Source organism: Cucurbitaria berberidis (genome assembly GCF_010015615.1).
Source record: "Cucurbitaria berberidis CBS 394.84 unplaced genomic scaffold K460scaffold_4, whole genome shotgun sequence".
Lineage (NCBI taxonomy): Eukaryota > Fungi > Ascomycota > Dothideomycetes > Pleosporales > Cucurbitariaceae > Cucurbitaria > Cucurbitaria berberidis.
The window spans coordinates 4204655-4232128 of NW_024468938.1; the positions used below are offsets into that span (position 1 = coordinate 4204655).

The following is a 27474-nucleotide window of genomic DNA, read 5'->3' on the forward strand; positions in this document are numbered from 1 at the left end:
TGCATAGCTACGGAATACAACTACATCTCAATACTATAGTATTATTGGGTTTGATGTGTTGGTGGTACCTATCGCGCAAAAAGCGAAGCAAAACTGTGACACTCGATGTCTACTAACAATGAGGACTACATATCCTATAAGAAAGCAATATAGAGCTGCAGCATGTCACGAAATACCTTAATAGATGATGCATATTTGTTATGTCATTTGATTTTATATAACATTTACCCTAAGCTTGCGTCGACGATGCCCCTGTCCTCTACAAAACGTATCTAAAGTACGGGTTCTGTTTGTCCGTCAAGTCCATGAATGCGAACCTATCTCTTTCCTCCTCATTCACAGGCACAGCGTCTCTCTTCTTGTTCTCCCTCCTAAGGACAAAGTACAGCGCTACAGCCGCCAAGATCGTTATGCAGTAGCTATAGTTTATTAGCAGCAGTTCCGCCAAAATACACTCAATAACCATTTGTACGTACCAGATGATCAACCCAGTCCACAGCTCAGGATAATGGTCAATTTTCCTTTGAGACTTGATCAGCTGCGGCCCCACAATGTTACCAACACAATAAGCGACAAAGATGGCAGCGGCCATGGCGCTCTTCTTCGTCGCGCCGGCTACATTGCTCATACCGATCACGATCGTTTGGCTGACTACCGCGCCAAACGTGCCGATGATGGAGTATCCTGCAACGGGCGTGGCGGCGTGGTATGTCCACTTGCTCTTCCAGATCATGGCACATCCAGCGATCACGGGCAGACAGTTCACAATGAGCAATATGAGCCGGATGTTGGGAATGCGACTGCTCATATAGCCGCAGAGCAAGATCGCGATGAGACACAGCCCACCCAGTGGGAACTGCCATAGAATACTCTCGAGGGATGACCAGCCAAATGTGCTCACGATGAGCGGACCGAAGCCTGAAACGGCGCCATTTACCGTGTACGCGGACGCCATTAAGATAAATACAAGCCAGAGCTTGATATCGAGGAATGCTTCGCGGAGTTGTGAAATCTTGATCTTCTGGCACCGCACACCAGTTTGGCCCTTGCGAAGGCGCTCAACGGCGACGATGCGTTCAGCCGGCGTCAAGAACCATGCGCTGACGGGCGAATTGGGGATGAAGAAACACCAGATGCCAAACAGAAATGTTAGACACCCGGCCAGCAAGTAGATGTACTGCCAACGCCTTAAGCTCCCCGTGGTGATCTGTGCAAAAGCGTAATTAAGAGCGCCACCAATGATGGTAAATAACCCCGTGGAAGAGAACCACCACGATTGGCGCAGGGCTTGTTCGTCTTGCGTGTAGTATCCTGATATAATGCACATGAAACCGGTCGGGATGACTGATTCGACGAAGCCTAGAAAGAAGCGCTGCGCAAAGAGGCCCTGGTGCGTGGTCACAGCGGCTGTGAGCATGCATATCAACGACCAGAGAAGCACGACGCCGCCAAGGATACGGCCAAGATTGAAGCGTTGCAAAGCAAAGGTCATGGGATAGAGGCCAGCGAGCATCCCGAAGTAGAACAATGACGTTGCCCAGCTGAGACGAGAGGTGTCTGTCCGGGGTGGTTTGGTCGATGTGTCCACGACGCTGAGGGAGAGGTCTTTGGTCATACCGAATAGAACTGCTGAACCGAGGATAGCTTTGTCGTAATATACCAGCCCGTAGCCTGTTTTGTTGTCAATGATAGGCGGACGAGGCTACGGTCAATACGTACCAACAATCATAGCCGGAATCAAAAACCAGTCAATCTTTTTGAGAACTCTTGCTTCAACTTCTGGATCGATCTCGCGAGCATGTTCTCCAACTAGTCCGATGGCCACGTCTTTATCCAGCGACAGTGAACTCGCGCCTGACTCTGGATCATGGTGTGTATGCTGTGGCGAAGCGGCTAGTTGAGTGCTCTTCTCTTCATGATAAACGGCAGCCATGACACCAGAAGAGATCCCTGGGAAAGGAAAAGCGTGAAATGGTACCAATGGAGATCGAAGAGGAAGGATCAATCAAATATTTAAAAGAGGTGTTCCTTATGTCACTCGATTAATACCTGGGTAGAAGCGGGATGCGTCCACGACTAGCGGCATGTCGATATATGCACAAGGTTCAAGCGAGGCGACTTAGGCCAAGCCACTGGGCACATTGTTGGGACGCGGGATGGCAGACAGACATTTGTCTGTCGAGTGGTAACACGCGATTGGATGTTTGATTTTCGAAAAGACATGTGCTCCGCCCGCGGGCAGAGGGTTGGGATGCAAGCTGCCAGGAGACGCTAACGCATCGAAGGAGCTAGCGCAATAGTGACATAAGCAGCCTCCAGAAAACTCGACGCGAGCGTCTGACACCGTCTCTGCAGCTTGCCCTTCCATCGACAACCACCATCTCAAGACACATATACCTATGTAGTATAACGTGTAACGCGCCTTTTGGGCTATTCAATCGCAATGCTAGTCGATGTAGGAAGTTCCTATTGTAGAATGATCGTCTCTTGCCTCGCTCGATCTCCTACTGCCATTAGAAGACCTTGAGCTGGATACACAATTTGTTGTACGAGACAAGAGTAACCCACGACGATCTTTGAGTACGGAACCGCCTGATCCATGTGTCGGACCTCTGTAATTAATCTGTCGGGACATACTATTCCTTGATGCGTATCCTGGTGTGTTCACACTTTAGCTCCGCAAACACTTTTCAGAGGTCCTCGGAAGCAGCATGACATATGTGAATATAGGAATGCGTGTATTGACATAGTACGTCCTACAGCTATAGATAGAGTGCGCGCTTAGCTCGCTTCAAAGCAGTACAATTCCTCAAGCCATGTGTTTGGCAATACGGTATGAATCCGTCTAGACCTGTGACGCCTTACATCCGTGAGACAAACCCAGCCAGGCGCCATGTGAATTGTTCGTAACCAAGTAACGTTGCAATGCTCGCTTCAAACGCCAATAGCTCGGACAAAAGTCGTTCGCTCAAAGTGCCACATGCACCCTATTCACAACATGCCACACTTCCCCGAATAGTCTGTGACAGAGGAGAAATGCTAAGTGATTGGGGTATAGTTAGATCAAAAGATACGAGACAGAATGAGAAATGGTGTAGAGCCAATGTGGGTTCGACCACGCATCAGCGCGGCCCTCTTGGCCTCGAGGTTTGCGTAGAACTCCGCACCCTGATCGTCGGCGGTCGTATCTGTGGCGTTTGGTGCTGCGCGATAGCAGCATCGTAGCTGGGAATCGGTGGGCTGGTGTTGCCTTGGCGTTGTTGGTTCTGCATAAGTGGTGCTCGCTCGTCCCAGTATGAGTCTCGGTGCCTAGCCGCGGGCGACCCCACAGGGCTGCTATACTCCGGTGGAAAGTCCCCGGGCTGCAGGAAACCAAGGCCTTGAGCAGCTGTGATCGTCGTGTTGCCTTCTGCGCTAGTGCCCTCGCCGATGTCTTCGTTCGAGTTGACGAGGCTCAGTGCCGCTAAAGAGATATCTGTCGGACTGCGCTGCGGCCCAGGGCTCGTCGGTTGATGTCGTCCGAGGCGCATTTGCTGGCTACTAGAACGTGCATGTCCGAAACCTGCTTGAATGTAGTTTCCCGCCATTCCCTCTCTTATACCCTCGCGACCAGAGTCTAGGAGTATTGATCCTTGCTCGCTGCCATAAGGTGGTGGAGGAGCCAAGCTGCCTGTCTGCGGCGCAAGACCCCACTTCTTCACGTTTGCTTCAATAAAGACGAATCCCATCTGGCCAAAGTTGACATGCACCTGACACGGCCCGTTTGCACCGACAGTTGGAAAGAAGTTCTGGGTCTTGAGACCATGCGCGACATCATCCAGCTTCTTCCCGTTACGAGTGAAGAAAAGAGTTCCGGTTCGTGGTCGGTATCCAACGCCAATGACATCTCCTTGGACGTATGCAGGACCGTAGGCAGAGGGCGTGAAGGGCTGGTTGTATCGGCGATTTCCGTTGGATGTATACGATATCGAAGCTTTGTGGTACCCTTGAAATATGTCAGTGTGTGGAATGGAGGCGGGCTCTAGTATTGGACGCACCTGGTAGTCTGAACAACGGATACGGTTTCGTTGTGACTCCCACAGCAATGCTTGTGTTCTCTGGCTTCTCATAAACCTTGGCCTCCCAGTAGTAGACTTCATTTTGCTTCGGTATTGGCAGATTGCTCTGTACGCTGCACTCGGAATCAAAGAACTCGATTTCGGTTCGGCCTTCGACGAAGCAATTAGCAATCTCGAGCTCGGGCTCAAACTCCCATGCAGATACACCCTTCTCTTGTATTGCCAAGAACTGCGATAAGGAAATGTCGGTCTGCACGGATTCGGGCGGATTGACTTGTACGAAAGCTACACACTGTTAGCAATAGTCCTCCCAATAAACATCTATCCCTCCGCTGAGGTCCGAGGCCGAGTTGTCATACCCTTTGCTCTCATGTACTCTGTTCTTTGGATGTCGTCCATTTCCTCCAGCGCCTCGGCTTCCTCTTTCGCAAACTGCTGTTCATCGTCGTATTCACCCGGCCGCGATAACCGATCTAGGAAGATACGACCCTGCTGTGTGTACCGGAAGTAATATATAACGGTGGCAATGATAAGGCAGAGGCCCGCGGCTCCCAGCACAGAGAAGATGCCGATCATCACGCCCTTCGCCGTTGAACCTAGGCCGGTATGATATTTTGCTATCCGTACGGCATCATGATGTGAAGTTTGCTGTCCTTGGAGAAATGCGGACGGTGTGGACGGGGCATGGCCGTTCGGGAGATATGATCTGAAGAGGGTCGTTGAGGGCGAATCCGCCTGCAGCGGTTCTTGTGGCAGCATCGTAAAGGCGCGATAGGGTGGACTACCGTTGCTGGGTGGCAGCAAGAGGTTTGCGACGAGGTGAAAGCGGTGCCAGCAGGCACAGTGGCGCCTGTGCCGTCCTGAGGTGGTCCCCGGAGGTGTCGATCCAGCCGCGGGGATCGATTGGTTGACGAGTGAAGGGCGCCTGTGGACGTGCTGGCGATGAAATAGCGATACAGGCAGCGGTAGGAGTGGTGCTGGTCGCTTTGAGGACCAGCGCGGTGTCGCTGGAAGAGTGAGAGGAGTCGGAGGTGTGACGTTGGCGTCGTTGTCGAGACTCCGACTCAGTGCCTGATGCAGTTTGGCTTGGGAGCGCCTGCTCTTTGCCACCTCCGCACGTAATCAGATGCCAGACCACTACGCGTCAAGACCCGCAACCTCTGCCGGTGTTCCCGTGCCGTTTGATTTCTCGTTCAAAAAAAGAAGTATGTCGGTGGTTGCTACAACGTCGTCGAGGCAGAGTTCTTCTTCTCCGCAATGCCCTGTATCATCAGTGCAGGTCCGGAAACAGGTAGTCGCGACGCTCAAACCGTCCGCGTAACAATCCAGACCGAGACACCAACTATAACCTGCGTCTCAGCGACAGCGCACCTCTACTCGGCGCACCCTGCAGTACCAAATACGAACGTGCATTCTTCAATCGCAGTTCCGTGTCTCTATTCCACAGCCGCAATCCCTCTGTAAACGCGCGCCAGACGGTTCTCCCGGCATTCCATCGTCCACTCCTTTCCACATGTCGCACACTTCTGAAACACCAACACCCATCGTAGAGCGCCATGCAGCGCTTCCTAGGAACAGCGGCCCGGCGTCAACCGTTGCAGCCCCTAACAATTCGCCTCACGCACGTTGCCGTTGGCCTTGTGTTGAGTGAAGATGCCTGAGCTGTGCTAGTCTTCAATCGCATATACTAGACCTGATCTCCATGGCACGACCGTGTAATGCCCAGGTCATGTCGCCATCATGGCTCCGACAATTCCTTGTCACTTCTTCTCTATTTTGGAACACTGGATGTGTCAAAGCTCACTTAAAGATAAAGTCGATGGTTCATGAACCGTTAGACACATTGATGTACATGTCGGTCAATCTCCTTGGCCTTGCGACACGATAGCGGGCCAGCCCTGCCCGTCCGCGATTGACGTCAGCTATCAGCTATCTATTATCAACATCACGCTGTAGAGACATTCGTTGAATGAAATCACTCGTAGTCTTACGTTTCCCTAGTCATACAGTTGCAAGAGCCACTCTCCGTGAATGAATGGCGACTCGTTGCTGTTCAGCGCTTCTATCGGCCTTTTTGTGGGACTGGTGTTGTAATGTGTTTTGCGGCTACGATTTGCAATGTCCACTAGAGAACCGTTGTTCAGTTAGCGATGAGTCCTTCTGCAAGAAGGATTGACCTAGGTTCTACATAGGTTGCGCTCTAATTGTACAGTGAATGAAGACTCTAAACGCAGTTGTTCGATGAATAATTAATACTTCACATGCGAGAGGTGCTTGTGAGAACGGAGGGAATTGAAGTTGCAACGGATAGTGAAATGTACGTGTTATCTCGCTGGAAATGAGTGAAGTGGAACATGGACAGACATGGCGACTGACTTCATCTTGACGTGGAGAGCATTCAAGAATTGGTCGGTGATTGCTGGAATTGTACGGAATCTGTCCTCGGCTGCTCAATTAAATCTATCATGAAGCACCCACGCGCTGAGTTTGCGAGTATCATGCCTCCCAGAAGCTGATGCCAGTCTGCAGTCGATTTCCCAATTGCGAACGTTGTTTGGAGCAAGGGGAGCCATGAGTGCACTCTATTTCTTGACTTTAGATTCTCTCCGCCGGCGGGGAGCTTTGGATTCGGCTTTGGACCTTGTTCTTAGCCGTTCGTCCATATTCGTTGTCTCAGCCGCTCGACGCGTGTGGGAATGCAAAGAGACCATGTGCGAGCGGATTTCCCGAGAGACAGTACTTACCCGCACTGTGTGACGGATATTGTTGTTTTCGATGATGTCAAGTGTCTTCCAAGAAATGAACAGCCGCCGGCCTATAACATACTGGATGTATGTGGATGAAAGCCCAGCATATAGTGCTGAGGTAGCATTTATTTACAAATGATCGAGGCGGAGGATCAAGACCTCGGGTCGAGAATAACTCAGGGGTTGTTTGGGTTGTGTAACATCTAATTGTCGATCACATGCAGAGCACCTGCAAAGTGAGCTGTGAGCAAAGGTCTCTCGAGTAAGAAGGCTCGATTGGCCATCACAAGAGGTGACCGTGACTCTGCGCAACTCGAGTTCGACCAGTCTGAGTGTCCCACTCGTTTCTAGACCTCTGCCTCGTGTTTATCGTTTGCTCGCTAGGCTTGGGGAAACTTGAGGTTCATCAAGACTACACAAAGCACGGAGTATGCGAGTACGAGCTGCAGCAGAGTCCTATCCTCAGGATGCGGGTGCCCACATCACCCGTCAGTGTCGTATCTTGTGCAACAAGGTGCCAACAGTGTCTACAACTCCGCTGACGAGCGACTAGGTTTTATAAGCCAGTTCAACATGCGAATGGAGTTTTAAAACGTCGCTTGCGTCCTCTTTCGAACAAGAAACGGAGGATGAGGCGTAAAACTTTAGATTACTAGGGCTTCGACAACTCCGAAGCGATAGAACCAACTCTTCAGTCGTGCTTCCCCTTTCATTATGTTCTCTATACACTGGTTAGTAAACCCAGTCCCTGTATGAGGGTGTAAGTAAATCGAACAAAACGATGTCATGATTATGTTCTTCCCGAATCGTTCTATGCCCATTCATCTCAACACGGAGGAATGTTCCTTTGTGGTGTAGCACCCGATATTGGTTCTGGGGAGCAGCAGCACCAGCTCCAAATGAAAGCTTTGTACCTGTATTTGCGCTTCACTGTACGCTTTGAGCTGGCTGAGGCGGCCAAACTGGTGGAAGGGGCTGACCACGTCGTCGATATGCGATCGCCTTGTTAGCTTCTATGATCTTTTCTTAGGAGTGACGGGGTTTCCAGGTGAGGTAATAGACCCGCAAGAGGTTGGTCTGATCTGAGGGTTCCGAGGTAGACTTGATTCAGACCTCAGTGAATGGGTCGAGGGTAGTCGAGATTATGTCGCAAGATCCAACTGTGTTTAAGGGGTCAAACAGAAAGCTGAGAAGCAATCGAAGGCAGGTATTCGACCGAAAGAGAATAGGCCATAAGAAGACTTGGCCGTTGTCTGGAAGAGGCAGAGCAGAACGGTCGCGTGCACGAGTCAGCTAAGCGTGAGGAGTTCACATGGACAGTGGCTTGCACCTGCCAAATCTCTAGCCTTGGACGTAACAGAAGAGGAAAGAGCAACGTGACGCAGCGCTGGCGAGAGAGAGGAACATGTCGAGACATGTGGACGAGGCGAGTAGTTCCTCTGAGGACGACATGGGCTCAGAGCAAGGGCACAGGTGGGTACGGTGCAACGAGTAGTATCCTGTGGTATGTAGAGATGCCGTCGTCGTAGAGAGGTGTTTGCGCAGTCACCTCCACTTGTCGTCGCTCCTAGCCGAAATGGGAGAGGGGCCCACTTCACAAATCTACACCCACGTCGAACCAAACCTACTGCTGGAGCCCCTCACCCTCGCCTCCAAGCCCGCCGAAAGCGCTGCTGGCTTCGTCTTTGACATTGTCCCACCGCGTTCCCGTCTTCGTATAGTGTCGCCCAAGGCCCACCCTTGGCTCCAGGCCGTTGCACTCCTCCGCCCCGCGTTGCCATCTGCTAGCAAACTTGCCGTTGCAGCGCACGTAAAATTTCTATACGCCAAAATCCTTCGTAAGACCTGACAGAATGGGTGCCGACTTGTAACACGCCCTGACTACGCGAGCTGGTACGTAGGCTGCCCCTCATCAATTCGTCTCCATTGTTTTACCCATGCACAGATCAGAGCTAACCATGCATCGCACCAGCAGAACCAGCTTAAGCCGCCACGGTCTACTTTTCCTTCGCCCTTGTCGCCTCCGCAGCGCATTCCTACCTTCCAATACAGTACTTTTCATAGGTGGCTCGCCGAGGCAGCTTTGCACCTTGCCCCGCACTGCAGAGCAAACCGCCCTCCAACATGGCGTGGCAACCCGAAGAGGAGCCTTTACGGCAGCTGGCGCAGTGCCTGAGGGACTCGCTGAGCGGCCATGACCAGAATGCGCGAAACAACGCCGGAATCGTCAGTTGGCTCAGTCTACAAACTGATTGGAACCCCATGTGCTGACCCCGGTGGCCTTACAGATGCTCAAGTCGGCCACAAGCTCTCCTGATATCGACAAATATCTTGCCTACGTCTTCTCGAACAGCCAGCCTCCGCCCGCCGTGAACATGGATGCCGGTGGCTACTTCCAGGCTCGCGCTGCGGCCGCCGTCATGCTCAAGAACGATGTCAAAACCACGTACAAAACCATGCCCGAAAGCACAAAGGAATACATTCGGTCGATAATATTGATCGGCTTACAAGATCCAAGCTCGCAGATACGAGGATACGCAGGGAACGTAATCACTGAGATCGTGCGGCAGGGAGGCATTATGGGCTGGCCCCAGGTTCTATCAGAGCTGCTCAACATGGTCAGCAATGCCAGTGGCAGTGTCTCGATCCAGGCACAAGAGGGCGGCATGAGCGCCCTACTGAAGATTTGCGAAGACAGTCGAAAGGCGCTCGACAAGCAATATCAAGGAGAAAAGCCCCTAAATTTCATATTTCCAAAACTTCTAGAACTCACAACAAGTCCCCAGCCACGAGTACGCGCCGATGCATTAGCCAGCATCAACATTTTCGTCCCAGAGAAGCCCCAGGCTGTCATGGCGAATATCGACGCGCTTTTATTGCAGCTCTTCCAATTGGCCAGTGACCCGAGTGAGGACGTTCGAAAGCACGTTTGTCGCGCCTTCGTACACATTGCAGACATTGCTCCCCAAAAGATTGTACCACATATGGAAGGCTTGGTCGATTACATGGTTACACAGCAACGCAGTGACGACAACGCAGAGCTAGCTTTGGACGCCGCAGAATTCTGGTTGTGTGTTGGCGAGGACGAAAAGATGCGCGAGCACCTTGGGCCCTATTTGCCGAAGATTATACCTGTCCTTCTATCCAGTATGGTCTACAGTGAGGATGAGATCTTACGCCTCGAAGGCGAAGAGGAGGACTACGAGGTTGATGATCGGGAACAGGACATGAAACCAACCTTTGCATCCAGCAAGGCAGGAAGACTAACCACCAAAGCCACTGACCTGGATGCATCCGGCCTTCACGGAGACGTGGAACCTTCCGCTGAAAGAATCGACGATGACCTCAGTGATGGTGAAATCGACGAGTTCGACGACGACGACGACGAGTTTAGCGATCCAGAAGAGCAGTGGAACCTCCGAAAGTGCTCGGCCGCGGCGCTCGACGTACTCGCTTCAGTTTTCCATGAGGCTGTTTTCCAAGCTACACTCCCGTATCTGACCGATAACCTCAATCACCAGGACTGGCCTAATAGAGAATCGGCTGTGCTTGCGCTTGGCGCGATAGCGGATGGTTGTATGGGGGTTGTTGAACCGCATTTGCCAATGCTCACACCATACCTCATAACGCTCCTACAGGATCCCAAGCCTGTTGTTCGGCAAATCACATGTTGGTCCCTAGGCCGATACTCAGGATGGGCAGCGGACCTCGACCCGGCCGGAAAACGACAATTCTTTGAGCCGGTCATGGAAGGAATTCTCAAAAAGATGCTCGATACGAACAAGAAGGTCCAGGAGGCTGCAGCGTCCGCTTTTGCAAACCTTGAAGAAAGGGCGAGCACTGAACTAAAGGATTACTGTGCAGTCATCGTGCGTCAGTTCGTCCAATGCTTTGCAATGTACAAAGACCGGAACATGTTCATTCTCTACGATTGTGTTCAAACGCTGGCTGAGCACGTTGGCCCTGCACTTGCGAGGGAAGATCTTGTCAGCATACTGATGCCAGCGCTCTTACAACGATGGAACAAAGTTTCGGACCAGTCGCGCGAGATGTTCCCTCTACTTGAGTGTCTTTCGTACGTAGCCACAGCACTCGGCGCAATGTTCTCGCAGTATGCGGGCGGGATTTTTGCGCGTTGTGTCAAGATCATACACCGCAACCTAGAAGAAGGTGTGTTTGCAGTTGAGAATCCAGGATTCGAGGCTCCAGACAAAGACTTCTTGGTGACGAGTTTGGACTTGCTCAGTGCCATCATACAAGCACTGCCGCCTCAGGATAGCGCGCAACTAGTTGCAGGCACGTCTAGCTTTTTCCAGCTGCTGGCTGTCTGTATGGGAGACGCCAACAATGATGTACGACAATCCGCTTACGCTCTTCTGGGAGATTGTGCCATCTATGTCTTCGAACAGCTGCAGCCCTGTTTGCCCACCATCTTGGAAATCCTCATCGCCCAACTCGAGGTTACTCAACTTCAACATGAAGGCGACGAGACGTTATATTCAGTCATTAACAATGCCTGCTGGTCCGTTGGAGAAATCTCGATGAGGCAGAAGGAGGGCATGCAGCCCTACGTGGAAAGGCTTCTCGGGAAAATGGGCACAATATTATTCGACGAGAAGGTGCCAGAATCTTTGAACGAGAACGCAGCGATTGCATTGGGAAGACTAGGGCTGGGCTGTGCACAGCAGCTCGCTGTGCATCTCGCTCAAATTGCGCCTGCTTTCCTCCGTGCCATCAAGAAGGTCATGTGGACGGATGAGAAACTGCACGCCCTTACGGGTTTTATGCAGATTATGCTGGCTAACCCGGGTGCTATGGAGCAATCGCTTCTCGAGTTTTTTAGTGAGATGGCCCGAGCGAAGAGCAAGATTGTGCAAAGTCCAGTAGGACGACCATTTGGGGAAACGTTTCAAAAGGTAAATCATATTAGGCGATGCTATAGCGACGAAGCTAATTTGATGCTCAGGTCATTCAGCAGTACAAGAGTATGATCTCCAACTTTGATGCCTTTCTCGGAGGCCTACCCGCCGATCAACAAGCCAATCTTCGGGAACTGTATAGCGTCTAGTCCCACTCTTCTATTTTCGTGTATGTAGCTGTAGGCGTTGGATCATGAGTGGAGGGATAGAGGAAGAGATGGATACCACAAGGGATTATGAGTCTCTGGACATGGCAAGGAGCCACGTGCACCTACAAAGTCAGGGCGGAGCAATCAATGAGCATTTACGAGACAATATTGGAAGGCCACGGCATGTATAGAGGGTCTATTTGAGCGAGCGACTTTTTTTTCTTCCACTTCTACTCGGTGGGATTGTAAAGGGATAGTCCCTCGGTGGCAAGCTTTTGAGACATTTCCGGGCGTTTTCCTGTTGGTTGCGCAACGATTATCCATAGCTGTAGGTAGCCTAGAACACGTCCTCGCATGGCGGACATGAAATTAAGTCGTTTTCTGTCACGCCCACATGCCCATGTTGTTGTTTTGGCAAAATGAGGGAGCGCCATGTACGTCGCCATGCTAACCGCCATTTGCGGTTCAATGCAATGGGTCCTGCAGGATGGACCACGCGAGCAACAGGGAAGGAAGAAGGATATTGCTATTAATACCTCAACTGTCACTACCGTTGACCAAGGATGTGAACTACTCGACGTCAAGCTCAGCTCCTTCTGGAGGTGCTGCCATCGACTTGCAGGTGCACACACTCTCGTGACAGTCTGTGCTTCAGAGACCTTGGCGTCGATCTGTATAGGTAGTGGAGGAGGCTAGAAAGAGGGAGGAGCGTTTTAGGAGAATTATAGGCCAAACGGTTACTACATACATCGGACTCGGCGGCCAGCGGCCAGTGTGAATGTTTCAGCACACGGAAAAGGAAGAAGTGCTATTGAGCACGCGATGGCCCGTGGCAGCGGGATGAGGGAACGTGTGTTTATTGTGGTGGCCTGCCACGCTCGCACTGTGGCGGGACCCGTGTCGGCGCCGGTGGAAGGACAGGGCTGGGGGGGGGGGGGGGGGGGGGGGGGACTATTTTTAAAGTCGGTCTGGGTGGAGGCAGGGCTCGTTTGGGTAGTTAGTAGTAGGGAACAACGTGTGTGGCTTGCAGGTAGATGGATGGCTGGATGGATGGATGGATGGGGTTTATTTATTGCGCGCGCGGGCCGGTTTAATCCCATGTTGCCGGCTTGGCCTGGAGAAGGATCAAAGTCAATCACGTAGCGACGAATGGAGAGAGTAAAATGCAACTGGGTGCAGCAGAGTCATCCAGTGCTGGTCGCAGGATCAAAAGGCAGTCGAATCAATGGAGAAGAGGTTGTTCTCTCGACCCTGGCTGCAGAACCCCAGAGATGGCATGGTTTACCCTGGACGAGAGCTGCACGCTTCAAAGAGGTTATCGCTAAGAATAGTTTTCTAGAATCCGTTCCAAAGCCAACCTCACCTGGTCACGCCCACGACGGCTCGCGATGGGAATACACATAGGCCATGATGGACTTGACACTGCTTTCGCGAGTGCATTGGCCGGCCGTTAGCGTTCGTTCAGTTTGCTTTTCTTAGCTCTTTGGTCGGTCGGTCGTCTCCACCCACAGCCATTATCTGAGCGGAACGTCATGGCAGCAAACAGACAGCCCTGCAGCGGCAGGCCGGGTCCGGCGCCGTGGACTATCGGCGACAAAGAGCTGGGTGGGTAGCTCGCAGATGTCACCGCAGCGTGTTCCGCCAGGTTCGCCATGGCTGCGCTCGCGTAAGCCAGGGTCGCAATATTTGCTGCATGAGGATATTGCCAAAAAACAATGAATGGGTAAGACACAGACGAGGACAGGCTGGCTTTACCCAGTGCGTACTGCCCTGTCTGTCTCTCTCGCGTAGGCCGGCGGCCGAGGGGAGCGTAGTAGCCGTAGTAGCGTAGAGAGAGGGTGGGAGCGGAGTGGAGGTCGTCTGCAATGCCTCGGCACAGTGGCGGTGGCAGCTATGGGCCAGCGTAGTATTTCGATAAAGCGACAAAATAGAAAGTGAGGCCAGCCTATGGTCTGCGGGGGTTAGCAGCGAGGGCAGATTGGGTTATGTCTGTGTATGATCTGGTGACAGACGAGATGTGTGTGTGTGTGTGTGTACCGGTACTGTAGCCACAGTCGGGTCAAGGCGCCAGGAGCTATTTTTGGCCGCAGAAAGCCAAAGGGCCTCCCTCTAGCGAACTTCTCTGGTGCCTCGCATCCCATCCGTCGTCCCCCCATCAGCACCGCCTGCTTCTGATTTGCCCGCCCTGCGCATCGGCTTCATCAGGGTGAATTGAATGGGGTCCGCTGCTACGCCACGGCCCTCTTTCGTGGTGCCGTTGGCCATCTCGTAGAGCAGAGTTGAAGCGGCGCAACTCGCCCAGCGCGCGCTCCGGCTGACCTGACCATGACCATGACCAGGACCGGCCAGGACCAGGACCAGCTCGTGCTCACTCACCGTTTTATTCTTGTATATTCCTGTCTACCGCGAAACACCATGGCCAAACGTGCCTGGCGCAATGCCACTGGTCGATCGCGTCCACCGCACGGCCCGCACACATGTACTGTATGCCGTTCACTCGGCGTTTTTGCGCCTCTCAGCACTTTGACCGCCAGCTGGAGCGGCTCATGCACCCTACACCCCTACAGCCTGCACGTCCAAAACGTCTCCGTTGCCATGCGGGACGACCAGGGCCCTTCACTGACGAGCGCTCCATCCGCATCTTCATCCAGGGCCCACCGGCGAGCCAGAGACGTTCGCAGAGCGCCCCAAGCCTGGGGTTCCTTCCTGGCGCAGGGGTTGCTGAGTGGCTCCAGTCCCATGCCTCGACCCATATACGCCTTCGTCATTTCAGCACTTGACGCCAGGCCCTTCTTCTCCAAAGCGAAGAGACGGGGGTCCATGGCCCTGGATAGAAGCTTTATCCCCACGGGAGTTACACCGGGGGGCTATGTCATACGAGCAGAAGCCAGCCGGTCCCATCTGTGATTCAATCACTCCATAGCTGTAGCTCCCGCAAGCTTCTCTGGCCCTCCCTGCTAGCTTCTCCCGTCTCGCCGTCTACCGGCTGCCACCCAATTCTTCCCTTCTCCGCCGCTCGTGGCGTCACTGCTATTTGTGTGGACGCTACTCTCTGCCTAACCGTGGTTGGCCCCGTCCTTGACCTCTGTCGTCTTGGGACCCGGCCACAATTCACCCTGCACTTTGACTCCCCATGCCGCCCAAGGTCCCTCTTCAGCCTGTCGAGCCTCTAGTCTCGTAGCCTTGTCCGCATCCTGCATGGTCATTCTGCAGGGGGCATCTTGCGGACTCTCTTGTCCATATCCGCTGTTACCTTGCCCTGTCGTACCCTCGTTACCTCTCCGCTGGAGACTTGCTGGCTCTGCGTCAATAATCGTTAGCCCTAGTTAGCCATCTAAGCTCATCCCATCCAGCCCAGCGCTATATATCACCAAACGTCCATCGCCAACCTCCAAATCAACATCCTTCCCTGTTTTAGTCACCGGTTTCGACCCCATTACCCTCGCTTTATCAACCGCCCACCAGATCTACAGCCCGCATATACTCAGCCCCCCCCCCCGCCGCCGCCTACTCAACCTTTCTGTTCCTCTGGTATACACCCTACGAGAGCACACTGACTACGACTCCACCCGCGCCCGAGCGCTTACACCACCAAGCTCGCTGCCCTAATTCCTTCCCACTTTCGCTAAACTACTTCATCATTCCCATCTAACCAAATGGCTGGCCCAGGTGGAGGCCCTTCGAGGCGCAGCCATACCAAGTCCCGCAAGGGATGCAAGACGTGCAAGAGACGGCATATCCGCTGTGATGAAACATTCCCGCAATGGTAAGCACTGTATCCTAACCCTTTTTTACGCCCCGAATGCCAACGTCAAGCCAGCCGTAATTGCACCAAGCATCAAGTCCGTTGCGACTACATGGACAGCCCGGCTGCCATGATGCCCGAGTCTCCTCAGTCTCCCCAGCAGCCAAACCTGCTGTGGACACCGGAGATCGAGGCCACAATCGAAGTCTGGAGACAGACGGGAGAGTTTCCTTTCCCCGAACTTCGAGTATATCCGCAGCCTCAATGGCGCGCCTTGCCCAAGACTGACCTCCGCCTGATTCATCACCTCTCTTCCATTTCGAATGAGATGTTCAGGAACAGGACATCAAAGTCGACACTTTGGACCGATATGATGCCCAAGTGAGCCAATCTTCTCCCCACGCGACTAGACCCAAAAGCAGCTCTGACGCCTTTCTAGATTCTTGAGCATCGCCGCATCTCACCCCTTTGTCATGCACTCTATTCTCGCATTTTCCGCGTCACATTTGGCGTGGATTTCTCAGTCGAATGAAACTCGAAATCTGGCATTTCACCACGTAAGCGTTGCTTTGAAGGGGCTACACGATGGAATTACGAACTTTACGAAACTGAATTCGGATGCGGTTCTTGCTTCGTCTCTTCTCCTCGCCTGGCAGGCAACCGACTGGTAAGATATCCTCCCTGGTGAAATGACTGCCAATACTGACAGAAGACAATTAGGCGAGGCTGGGCTTCGTTGGTGACGGGCACAAGAACGGCAAGTATATTGACGGCTGTGTAACCTCACCGGCTAATTGTAAATTAGGTTATTCAGTCTATGCAGCCATGGCGACATGAGTCGTTGTTTGCCGACTACATTGCCGAGCACACTCCTATGCTCAACCGACATTTCATGAACCCGATCAGCACGCCTATATCCCAAGAATCGCGAAGAGAACATTTGAACGCCCTGTCAGATATTCACACCTCTTTGCAACGACTGCAACCCTACTTGAGCCGGAATGATCAGGAGACAAAATGGGTTGATCAATTGAAAGGCTACCTCGACCGCCTTGGGGCTTCCAACCAACCACAAACCCCTGAAGAACAGTTCAACCAGCTATATGCCCTTCGAAAATGGCTCTTCTGGGTACCCATCTCTCTTCTGGCTGCCAAGCGCGGAGACATCAACGTCCTCGTCGTGTTGGCGCACTTCTACGCCACTGCACTTGCATTGGAGCCCATGTTCCCCGACGTCGCGTCTGTTTTCGTAGCAGACCTATCCCTTCGTCCGTTAGAAGAGATTGTCCTACTTGTCCAGGGCTACCAAGACACACGATACGACTCACGGATACAGACCATGTCATACCTGGTCCAGTTCCCCCTCGATATGATATCAACCTACAAAACACGACGAGAGTGGGCACGGCAGCAGATGACGAATGTCTCCCCAGTTCAACAACCCGCATACGCGCTAGAGACTATCAATTTGGATCTCGAAAACCAGATTGCGCAGTACAGTTATGGTCAAAGCCTAAGTCCTGCGTTCGCCCCGTCACCACTTTCATTCTTACCACCTGGAATGGCGTCTACGCCCACGTCACCGTACCTCGAAGTCCCACGGTCAACTGTGGACGCGTATGGGACGAATAGTTATGCGTCCTCGAGCATGTCAAGTAATTATGCGTCTCCGCTGGGGTCTCCCGCAGCCGCGCTGCCGGCATACTCGGCACCACAAGAACATGGATTTGGCTATGGAGTGCCTATGGGTTATCCCAGCGGGTTCGTGGCTACACCTATCTGGACGTAAACGAAAGCGCGCTGAACGAACCTTCCAGGAACATCAATAACACTCGAGTGGTGGCTTCTCAGCCCCCTCATCCCAGCGCCACGCCCGATTCAGGGAGAACACCCCAAGCGGCCCCCGGAACTCCCTTTGTTCCATCGCAGTACAGTCAGGCATGAGATCGACAGGGAGATTGGGCGTTCGGGGAATCACCGGTTCGATGGTTCCGCGACAAAGCCCACAAGCCTGACTGTCTCCACAGTATCAGGTATAAAGATCTTTGGTCGATCAAGTTCCGATCAACTGTCTACTATTCGTCTAACCTATCAGAGCCATCTACTGGCAAAGCGGGATTTCAAAGGTTGCAGAAAGCCATTCACAGTTTGGCTGCGCCACGCGTCTCGGCGCAGTTGCCGGAGAAGAGGATGCTTTAATGCACATCATCTCCTGTTATGTAAGGCGGAGCCGGAACCGAGCTTGAACGTTGTGCACCATGCATGGCATGACACCGAGTTACGGCACAGCGCGGCAGCCCAATGAGGCACCTGCACCGCGCTACGACACTTTTATGACTGCATTGTTTGGCGCTGGGCACGACTAGCTTTTGGACATGTTGCTACATCGACGTTATGTTGCATACCAAAAAGGAGCAGGTCATATCTTTTGCCTTTTTTTTTTTTTGCGACGTAAGTTCCTTATTCAGACATGAGCGGTCTCAAAGGAATGTCAGCACAGGACGTGGGTTGTTGGACAATCAACTCCAACGATATCTAGTAGGCAAACTCATTAGCGATAGCATGCAAAGAAGAATTAAGGTTCTCTGGATCTGTCTTAGTGTGGAGCCCTCTCTAGCGCGCACATGTGGACTTTTGCAAGGCTAACCCTGTCACGTCATCAAAGGATTCCAAGATGAACAGGCAACCAGTTTTCCTAAAAATACAGACCGAATCCGCCAATCAGCAGGGCCAACCCCACATGGCCTGAGATCGGCTCTATCTTTCCGCCGAACTAGGTTACGTACAATCAACCACGGGGGGACGACCCATCCATGTTCCGCTCAAACTCTGCTCTTGTGTTGTACAAGAACGGGCAACCAAGCACATGGCTCGCTTGTTTTTCCTTTGACGGGAACCGATTCTTTTTACCAAACAAGCACACCCGCAACATTAGGGAAACGTAGCTTGCTTTGATGTCATTTTGGACACAGGCCCTTTCCGGGCTAGGCTTGGCGCCGTCGGATGAGGGCGGCCTCCCTAGCAGCCTTGTTGCTTTGATCAGCAGCGGGCAGCTGTCACTTGCTCTCGCTACCTAGTTTAGGTGATGTTTCGCGAGGAGGCTGACGGCGGCACAGCCACTATGTTCAATAGCGCTGAGATGCAATAATGGGTTTGGTGTGAAACCGGTGAGGGTGTGGCTCAAGGTTGATTGAAAGGCCGACGCATAGGCTGTTTCGGTAAATTGGGGATGGCATCGAGATGCTTGAAAGCGGTAATACCAGCGCGCATTGGTAGTGTTCTTTCTGATGAGTAAACACAGAGTCAGATTCTCCTTCCCACGTGGCAATCCTTCCTCGTCTTTTCGGACTAATGATGCTCTTGTCAATGATAATCATCGCGAGGGTGAATCAATCCTCTCTGCTCGGCTACCTCGGTTCCAAGGTCGGGAGAAAGCCTTGGTTCTTTAGCAGTCGTCGCTTGTACCAACTAACGGGAGGCCCTAAAGGTTTTAGCTCAACTGGTTCCCGGCTAGCCGCATCCTTAGGGGCAGGGACAGGCGAAGCGGGCCAGAGTGCGTGCGTGCAAGGCGAGGCAGCGAGGAGAAGAAGACCCCACCGACCGCCATGTGTGGTTTCCGCTGCTCGTTGCTCCGAAAGATCAGCGCCCTCCGCTCCGTTGAATTGGGCTCCGCTGTGTCTGTCGTGCTATTGCCACCGCCCCTCCGTGAGTCCACGGCATAGTCCACTCCGCACGCAGCGCGCGCTCGGACTATCTTCGCCGGAGTTTTCCCATGCATCACTCATCGTGACTAAATCGGGCCTTGTTCTTTTCCTTTCATAAAAAGTTGGTTGAGTTAGGAAGGTGATATGCGCGCAAGGATTTCTCCCTATCTGCTTCTTGCTACGCCGTACACACTATCCCGTTATTGGGTACCGCATTGATTGACTGCTGGATCTAAGAGTGAGATGGAATATTCGAACAGCAGTACATCAAACACGCTCTAGGACTGTGATAATGCTGAACTACCTACACTAGCAAAAGAGCATGACATGACTCGCCGCCATTGACTTCTTAGTCGCTTTTTATCGGTTTTTTATCAGATGCTAGATCCTCAGGCATCCAATTGCGGAAGTACGTGCCATTGGCCCGGCCACCCAGCCCCGCTCGGATCGCGATGCGACCATCAGACGCATTGACCGGCTTTTTTTAGCATCTTTTTTTTCTCTGGAGCAAAATGGTAATATTTCGGTTGTATTTTTTTCTGATCATTCGATCCTTTTTATTTCGTCCGCCTCCAGACTTACCGCGGCATCTTGATCTGGAGGAAGAAACCATGACTAACCGTGCATCTGTCCGAGGGGACGGACCGTCCGAAGGATGACTGACTAGCAATCGACTTTTCGGCTATCTCAGTAAAGATTCCATTGTGGCTGGTGAGAGTTATTTCTGTAGCATGGAATTGTTTTGCAAGAGAAGGAATATGCGATTGTTAGATGGCCCGGAGATGTCAGCACAAGGTAGCCCTCTTCTTCGCAACGTCCCGCCCACCTGTAACATAGTGTTGTCGATCTCTGCGCCGTCTCAAACGTATCCGCTAAGTCTACCATAAGACAACCAGCCATAGAGTCAGGGATACGAAGATTTGAAGATGAATCTCGTATCAACGGAAAGAGCCGTTTTCACAACGCCATGCCTCAGCGACCCTTATTAGAGATTGTAGTCGACAAGAGTGGTTTATTGAGATTTCTTCTCCGACGGGGCTCATCATCGACGACAAAGTTTTAGACAATATGTCTGACCTTCTGATGACGCGCACAGCGAACAAGAGGATGCCACACCGCCTATATGATACCCCCTGATCCAACCCGATGAGATCTACTACACTATCGACGTCACTGCCATCGTGTTCTGCCGTCAGTGGAAGACTTTGCAAATCTGCAGCGCAAGGAGGACCGCCAGCTGCTGCGTCAGTTCACCTTGTCCGAAAGACTCCCCAGAAACTCTCAGGTCATACCGCCTTCAATCCTGGAGCGATGCTATATTCCCTAGACTGTGCATCCTCGGCACTAGTTGCAGTAGGTACACCACAAATATGTGATCGTCGACGAGACGCCCTGAGCTACCTAGGATATAGAATGCGAGTACCAGAGCACGGCTTACAACCGCAGCGCCAGCAATACAAGACAGGATTGAGCAAAAAGGAAAATTATAGGGTGGGGAAAGGTCAGAGTTCAGGAACTCATTGGACCTGGAGCAGTAAATAAAGGTCAAAAGTCAAGCGGTTGAGCATATCCTGCTGCACGCTACAACCTAGGCTGCAATTTCACATCAGAGCCTGGAGGCTCGTTTGGACTGTGGGCACAAGCAGATAACACTACCTAGGTGCACCGAACCGAGATGCCCCAGATGGCTTTGACTACCGACCAAATCGCTCATGATCGTCCCACAGCGTTCGACCTGTGAAGATTTTTCAACCCTCCAATGATAGCATCATGTCTAGCCTACCGCATCGATCGCAGCCTCGGATCGAAAACGCGTATGCGATTTATCATACCACACAAACCAGCGACCTGTTTTCCCCCAGTCGAGGGTCCTCATATCTACAATCCGATCCGAGAGCGTCATACCGTGGGAGCTAGGCAGCATGTCTGATGCGTATGCCGTACACTAGATGGAACGAAAAGGGATACATTGCAGAGCAGAACATGAGGCCAGCAATGACAACGCCGCACGCCAATCCATGTCTCGGCGAGTCGGATACGAGGGGTATATGGACGATGGCTCAAGATCCAGCGGCTTCTTTGTGAAGAAGTATTTCGCAGCTTGGGTAAAGAGAAGTCGTATCAGACAACTCTCGCAATACTGACTTGAATAGTCGCTTCTAAGGCACGCATAGAAAAATGCTAGTGTAAGGCAGCGAAAGGCCGAGGCTGCTACATAGCATATGGCAGACCTACGATTGTCTCGATTGAAATCGTATTTAGTATTCGCTTGTGTCTGGCACTCTAATACTTTTGGACTATATTCATACAGGTGCTTGCTTAGTTACTGTGGTGATATTACCACCATTCCATCGGACGTTTCGCATTGAAATTGCGTTGAGTGCGCAACGTAGAATATTGCTCAAGCGCATGCCCTCGACCATTCTCGTCTGAGGTAGTATTACCCCAGTAAAAAAAAATGAAAAAAAATGCAAAAGCCTACACAAAAGATAAGTTCCATCATAGCGAGCATTAGCCGTCCCTAGGAAACTTGTTGTTGGTCTTCGATTTCGCTGTCTCCACTACGTCATTTGCTTTTCTTCAGCACATCGGCCCGAGTAAACCTCTAAATGCTTTGCAGCCGATCCACTACGAACAAACCTAGTTTTTTACCGAAGCACGCAATATGAATCAAACCTCGCGCAACATTAAATGGGCGAAGGTTTCTCCGAACCAAGCTCTTCTTGTCATATTCAAGCAAAATATGAATATCTTATTCATGTCACTCTGCTCTCAGCAGCGATTTCTCCCGACAAATATCATCGACCATGACGCCGAGCCAGGCGTTGATGATGCTCTCTGCGGGCATGTCCGCTGTAACGGGCATTGCTTCGAAGCCGAACTTCATTTTTATCATGACCGATGACCAGGATATGCACCTGAACTCTTTGGACTATCAACAATCGGTTCAGAAACATTTCGCTCAAGAGGGGACGTGGTTCAAGAAACACTTTTGTACTGTGTCACTGTGCTGTCCGTCGCGGGTGTCCCTTTTGACAGGGAAAGCGGCGCATAACACCAATGTCACGGATGTTTCTGCCCCATATGGTAAATTGGTAGTAATGAGGAAGTTGAAGCATGGTTTTGACAATCGCTAGGTGGATATCCGAGATTCATTGAGGAGGGTTTCAACAATGACTATCTTCCAGTCTGGCTGCAAAATGCGGGATATAACACGTATTATACGGGGAAGATGATGAATGGTCATTCCATCAATACCTACGACAAACCACGCATCAACGGCTGGAACGGGTCCGATTTCTTGATCGACCCTGGAACTGTATGCAACCAGACACACTGCATGTGAGACATACACTAATCTCTTACCCGCGTCTAGTATATCTTCTACAATGCCACAATGACACGCAACCACGAGCCATACAGAAATCTTCCCGGGGAGTACTCTACTGATCTTGTCGCTGCTGCCGCCGTTGGCTTCCTCGACGATGCCATCGCCGCATCAAATCGACCATTTTTCCTCGGCATCGCGCCAATTGCCCCCCATTCTGAAACGATCACGAGACCAACGGTCAAGTTCAATGCACCAGTACCGGCGAAAAGGCACGAACATTTGTTTCCAAATGTTACTGTCCCAAGGACGCCGGGGTTCAACCCAGACACTGTAAGTTGTCTACACGTCATACGTGAGTTTGGTCACTAAACTCTGCGTTCTAGCCGGGTACAGCCTCGTACTTCAAGACACTCCGACAGCTCAATCAATCTGAAATCGAGTACAACGATGACTGGTACCGTAAAAGGCTGCAATCTCTGCAGTCGGTAGATGAGCTCATCGACTCGATCATGGATCGCTTGAGCGCCAGCCCGGAGGTGCTAGAGAACACCTATCTCATCTATACGACAGATAACGGCTTCCACATCGGGCAACACCGCCTTCCGCCAGGGAAAAGCTGTGGCATCGAAGAAGACGTCAACATCCCATTCTTTATCCGCGGCCCAGGCGTCGCCAAAGGCGCAGTGGAAACTATTCCTTCCAGTCACACCGACATTGTACCCACGCTTTTCACTCTCGCAGGCATCCCGTTGCGCGAAGACTTCGACGGAGAGCCTATTCCGGTCACAAAAGAGCAGCTAGCGCGCAGCGATAAGAGTGAGCACGTCAACATTGAGTTCTGGGGCGAATACCTAGTCGAAGGAAACACTTTCTTTGGACAGAACAAGATCGCAAATAACACGTACAAGACTGTTAGAGTGATTGGAGAGGAATATGATCTTGCGTATTCAGTATGGTGCACGAATGACCATGAGCTATATGATATGACCGTAAGTATTTTGTGCTTTGATATATCAGATGGAAGAAATTGTACATGCTGACCCAACCGTATTAGAACGATCCTTATCAACTTCAAAACTTGTACAATACCGACGACACCGTCAACGCTTGGCCCATCGCCAAGCTAGCTTCGCGACTCAACGGACTCCTGCTTACTCTCAAGCGCTGCAAAGGTCGGGCATGTACGAGGCCATGGGAGAAACTGCACCCTGTCGGCGACGTTCGGAATCTGAAGGATGCGATGGATGAGAGGTATGACGAGTTTTACTTGGAGCATCAGCACCCCGTTACGTTTTCAGAGTGCGCGCTAGGACAGGTATTGAGTGTCGAGGGGGAGTTGGAACCGGTAGTTTGGCGGCCGGAGTGGGATGAGTGGAGTTATGCCACTTAGACGTACCTGAGCTATCATATTAGTACTTTTATAACCTTACTAGTAGTTAGGTAGTTTAGCCCCTTATTATTACCTAGTCATTATATATATATAAATAGTTAACATTCTGGCATATTGAAAAACTGCGAGTTGGGGTCAACTCTCCATGTTATACAGTCTCCTATAAGCCTTCCACTTTGCTTTTGATCCGCAGTGTGGTATCATAACCATCAATAATCTTGCGGAATTCCTCTTTACATGTTTTCACATTAACCTTCCACTCGCAGCCCTCGTGCACCCCCACACTCCACTTGATGTCAATAGGGACAACCTCGTCACAAATATTGCAGCACGGAAACGATGTACTCAGGACAGGAGAGAAGTATTTCGACTCCACGATTTTGCCTTTCTTACTGGTGCACCAATCGTGGACTGGCTTGGTGAGATGGCCGTGATTGCCGACTTGACCAGAGTCGTAGCATTTGGTCACGTCCTTGGAGAAGTCAGGAGACTCCGGGGGCGTGACAGTAGGCTCGGGCTGCTTCGTGGTGGTTGTGGTAGTCGTGGTCCTTAGAGTGCACGACTGGCAGTGTGGTCAGGATGGTTTTGATAACCGTGGTCGTCCGTGGGTGGCCGTACAATGGATCCAAAAGTTTTCACATCTTCGTCCCACGACCGTGGAGATATCAATGAAGCCGGCGTTGAGTATGCTCCATGCTGCTATGGCCTGAGTTTTCTCGCCAAGAATTTCTCAAGCGAAAGTCCCATATGCCCCTCAACAAATACAGATACGTAAATGTCATATTCGTATGTGTCAACCTCGTTGAGCATAGCATGATCGAAAAAGAACCGGTTTCCTTCAGGGATATTGCCGCTTCTGAGGAAATGATCACGCTCCATTGACTCGTCCTCGGATCCAGGTGCGTCTTCATCGCCATCGGGAACGCCTTCACCGTCATTAGGATTGACTTCAACCGCTTGTTGACCGTCGCCGAGGGCTACTGGATTCATGTACATCTCGTCTTCGCATTTGTAAAGCTGTTCCTTGTTGGCGTTGAGATATTCGTGAACTTGGAAGACGAAATCTTGCAGCGATATTGGAGACCCATCCTCCTTGTTAATGACTAGCGGCTCTGGTGCCTCATATGGGTCCTCGTCTTCGTTAGTCTCGTCGAGAGCGGCCTTCTGCGTGCACCTATCGATGTTGACCTCGATGTTGGTGAAGGGTGGATTTGCCAAGGACTCGGAAGCAATGCGATGGCCCGAGAAAGGCGTTAAAATATCCTTCTTATTTTTGACTTGGATGTCTTCCAGCGAACCGAAGACATCCCAATGGAGTCGTTCCAAAAGATCCAGCCGAAGTCGAATAGGCGATTGCTCATGGTTCCCAACCGGAGACAGGGTAGTATCCATTATTTTGGGAAGTAATAGACGAGAGATTCGAAGGAGGAAGACAGGTGACGGTGCGTATCCTTCACAATGTAGATGCTCCTGGACTACTTGCTCGACTTGCCAACTCTCTACTTGAATTCACAGCATAGCAAGCAACCCGCAATGGAGTCTAACCAAGAATCAACGCCTTGCGCTATTGAGGCAATCTCCGAGATGCTAGAAGCAGGCCTAGAGGCGGCGTGAAAAAATGTCAGAGCGGCAACTGTAAATTGATCATCCCCTCGTGAAATTATGCTACTTGAACCTACCCGGGCTGGACTTTTTGCTTTATATGCTCAAGGACATCTAAGATCTAGCCATTATACGTCGTCCATTTTGCCATATTGGAACTAGAAAGAGAACAACTTTCCAAGAGCGTCATTCGACGTGCGGTTAATGGCCGTTTTGCTAAACCTTCACTTGATACGACATTGCAACGTATTCATCCCAGAACAGTACTTGATGCTCGGATCTTTTATTATCCAACGTTCTTTTCCTACTTAGCTGGCAAAGCTTGAGTGGTAGTGTGCCTAATTTCCAGTCGAAAGAATCTCCAATGCCCAACACGCCCGCATACATAGCGCGGTCCATGTAACTTCCGGCCGAAGTAAAGTCCAGTATCGTATATTGCAGCTCGATAGGCAATTTATGGATTGGTGTACACATAGGATACGCATGTCCATGAATGGCGTTCAACATCCAGCGCACGCCGATCCTTGATGGCGGACCTGGGCCGTTGAAGAAGGGCGAAACGCGTGTGCGCGAGACGGTTTCGCAGGTCTTTCTAAAATACTGGATCTCCCGGATCGTGGTGACGATATACTGCGTAGTACACCCATCGGTATCTGAGTGGAAGCACGGCCACCCATGGGTTTTCACATGGTCAGTTGCCCGCCCATGCGCACGTAAATAGAGGCTTTTGCAAACACTCGCGAAATGCTCATTCACAAGTGTCATGGCTTCATCTATTCGTTCAGTGAGCAGGATGTGTGTGTCTCCTACGCTGACTGTAGACACTACAGGGGGCGAAGGCCAAGTACGCCAGCGTAAAAGGTTCCCTACATCCACAGGGAATCGGAAAAGAGACACATTTCTCTCTGCGGGGAAAATTTCCTGCGTTCTGAAGTTCAATGTAAAGCAGCTCAGGATGCCGTTAGCAAGCTGCTGTAACCCGTAGCTCTCGGTTGTGAACTTGCTAGTTCGCCAATTGACCTCATAATCATGTGCAAGGCGATACACGAAGTCGAAGAGCTGGGGCGGGATCGTGTTTCGTGGTGCTGAGATCCTTTTAAATTTTGACGTTGATGGGTTTGCTGCTGTCATGGGAAGTTGCATAGGAGCATAAGGCTGGGATGGAATATAATGCCGGAACTGTCGAAGTCGCAGAGGGCGTTCGTCGGGTAATCTGAAGTAGTGGACCAAATGCATGCCATCTCGGTCGTAGAAGATGCGGTTCTGATCAAAGTCGACTGTCCAGACCAAAGGAGTTTGCCCATTCAGCGCTGTATGTGGATGAGGAGTGTAATGATATTCGTCGGATGGCATGAATGCAGAACGCACATCTCTGTCTGTCAAATAGAACCAAAGAGAAATGCGCGCGTGTTCTGCAGCTTTTAGCTCATTGCCAGGCACAATGGCATGTGGGAAGTCTCAATCGTACTTGGGTTAGCGTCTTCGAGAATGCGCGTGAGGAGCTTCAAGTCCTGTGTATCATCCCCATTCCTGCCAAGGACACGGTGACGGCCTACGGCGGATCAGATACATGATCGGTTACTTTGGAGTGCAAGGTCGTACCTTCGAAAATGCTCACCCATATCCTGTCAAAGCCGAATAGCTCATGGCTAGGCCCGATGAAGAGCCGTGTGCTTGGAAGTATTATTGGGGCCTCCATGGTAGCGTAGGGTTGGCTAGTGTCGCATGAACTGACGAAATAGGCCCCGCCAGCTTTCACTTCCGGTTACCCTCTGCAACCACCGGAAATAAGATAATCCGGCGGTGTAAACAACGACAACGCATCACTC

General features: G+C 51.6%; 9 protein-coding genes across 9 annotated transcripts; 4 read left to right on the plus strand and 5 right to left on the minus strand.

The window, feature by feature from the left end:
- Positions 1-188: 188 nt before the first annotated feature.
- On the minus strand, positions 189-2207 carry K460DRAFT_369082 (MFS general substrate transporter). The gene is made up of 3 exons (XM_040933892.1): positions 1720-2207; positions 477-1671; positions 189-419 (listed from the first exon to the last, which is right to left on the minus strand). The coding sequence occupies exons 1-3, from the start codon at positions 1931-1933 to the stop codon at positions 260-262; spliced, it is 1569 nt and encodes a 522-aa protein (XP_040786779.1). The 5' UTR covers positions 1934-2207; the 3' UTR covers positions 189-259.
- Positions 2208-3122: 915 nt separating this feature from the next.
- On the minus strand, positions 3123-4817 carry K460DRAFT_357839 (SPRY-domain-containing protein; the record flags this gene model as incomplete). Its single annotated transcript, XM_040932065.1, has 3 exons — positions 3123-3985; positions 4038-4343; positions 4418-4817. 3 exons carry the CDS (start codon positions 4815-4817, stop codon positions 3123-3125), a joined length of 1569 nt encoding a protein of 522 aa, XP_040786780.1.
- Positions 4818-8929: 4112 nt separating this feature from the next.
- K460DRAFT_288033 (ARM repeat-containing protein) lies at positions 8930-11873 on the plus strand (the record flags this gene model as incomplete). The annotated part of the gene is made up of 3 exons (XM_040929013.1): positions 8930-9031; positions 9094-11721; positions 11772-11873. The coding sequence occupies 3 exons, from the start codon at positions 8930-8932 to the stop codon at positions 11871-11873; spliced, it is 2832 nt and encodes a 943-aa protein (XP_040786781.1).
- Positions 11874-13172: 1299 nt separating this feature from the next.
- Positions 13173-14138, minus strand: K460DRAFT_397357 (uncharacterized protein; the record flags this gene model as incomplete). Its single annotated transcript, XM_040936150.1, has 2 exons — positions 13173-13764; positions 13992-14138. The coding sequence occupies 2 exons, from the start codon at positions 14136-14138 to the stop codon at positions 13324-13326; spliced, it is 588 nt and encodes a 195-aa protein (XP_040786782.1). The 3' UTR covers positions 13173-13323.
- A 1245-nt stretch (positions 14139-15383) lies between these two features.
- On the plus strand, positions 15384-18036 carry K460DRAFT_369089 (uncharacterized protein). The gene is made up of 6 exons (XM_040933893.1): positions 15384-15639; positions 15694-15999; positions 16058-16285; positions 16339-16375; positions 16424-17379; positions 17436-18036. The coding sequence occupies exons 1-6, from the start codon at positions 15530-15532 to the stop codon at positions 17560-17562; spliced, it is 1764 nt and encodes a 587-aa protein (XP_040786783.1). The 5' UTR covers positions 15384-15529; the 3' UTR covers positions 17563-18036.
- Positions 18037-20345: 2309 nt separating this feature from the next.
- K460DRAFT_160771 (uncharacterized protein) lies at positions 20346-21068 on the plus strand. The gene has a single exon (XM_040926882.1). It carries the CDS (start codon positions 20469-20471, stop codon positions 20862-20864), a length of 396 nt encoding a protein of 131 aa, XP_040786784.1. The 5' UTR covers positions 20346-20468; the 3' UTR covers positions 20865-21068.
- A 1061-nt stretch (positions 21069-22129) lies between these two features.
- K460DRAFT_419165 (arylsulfatase precursor) lies at positions 22130-24043 on the plus strand (the record flags this gene model as incomplete). Its single annotated transcript, XM_040937987.1, has 5 exons — positions 22130-22409; positions 22460-22641; positions 22699-22983; positions 23037-23642; positions 23708-24043. The coding sequence occupies 5 exons, from the start codon at positions 22130-22132 to the stop codon at positions 24041-24043; spliced, it is 1689 nt and encodes a 562-aa protein (XP_040786785.1).
- A 699-nt stretch (positions 24044-24742) lies between these two features.
- K460DRAFT_290793 (uncharacterized protein) lies at positions 24743-25435 on the minus strand (the record flags this gene model as incomplete). The annotated part of the gene is made up of 1 exon (XM_040929231.1): positions 24743-25435. The coding sequence occupies one exon, from the start codon at positions 25433-25435 to the stop codon at positions 24743-24745; it is 693 nt and encodes a 230-aa protein (XP_040786786.1).
- Positions 25436-25609: 174 nt separating this feature from the next.
- On the minus strand, positions 25610-27363 carry K460DRAFT_388097 (uncharacterized protein). Its single transcript, XM_040935672.1, has 3 exons — positions 27248-27363; positions 27114-27197; positions 25610-27057 (listed from the first exon to the last, which is right to left on the minus strand). The coding sequence occupies exons 1-3, from the start codon at positions 27342-27344 to the stop codon at positions 25862-25864; spliced, it is 1377 nt and encodes a 458-aa protein (XP_040786787.1). The 5' UTR covers positions 27345-27363; the 3' UTR covers positions 25610-25861.
- Between the last annotated feature and the right edge of the window lie 111 nt (positions 27364-27474).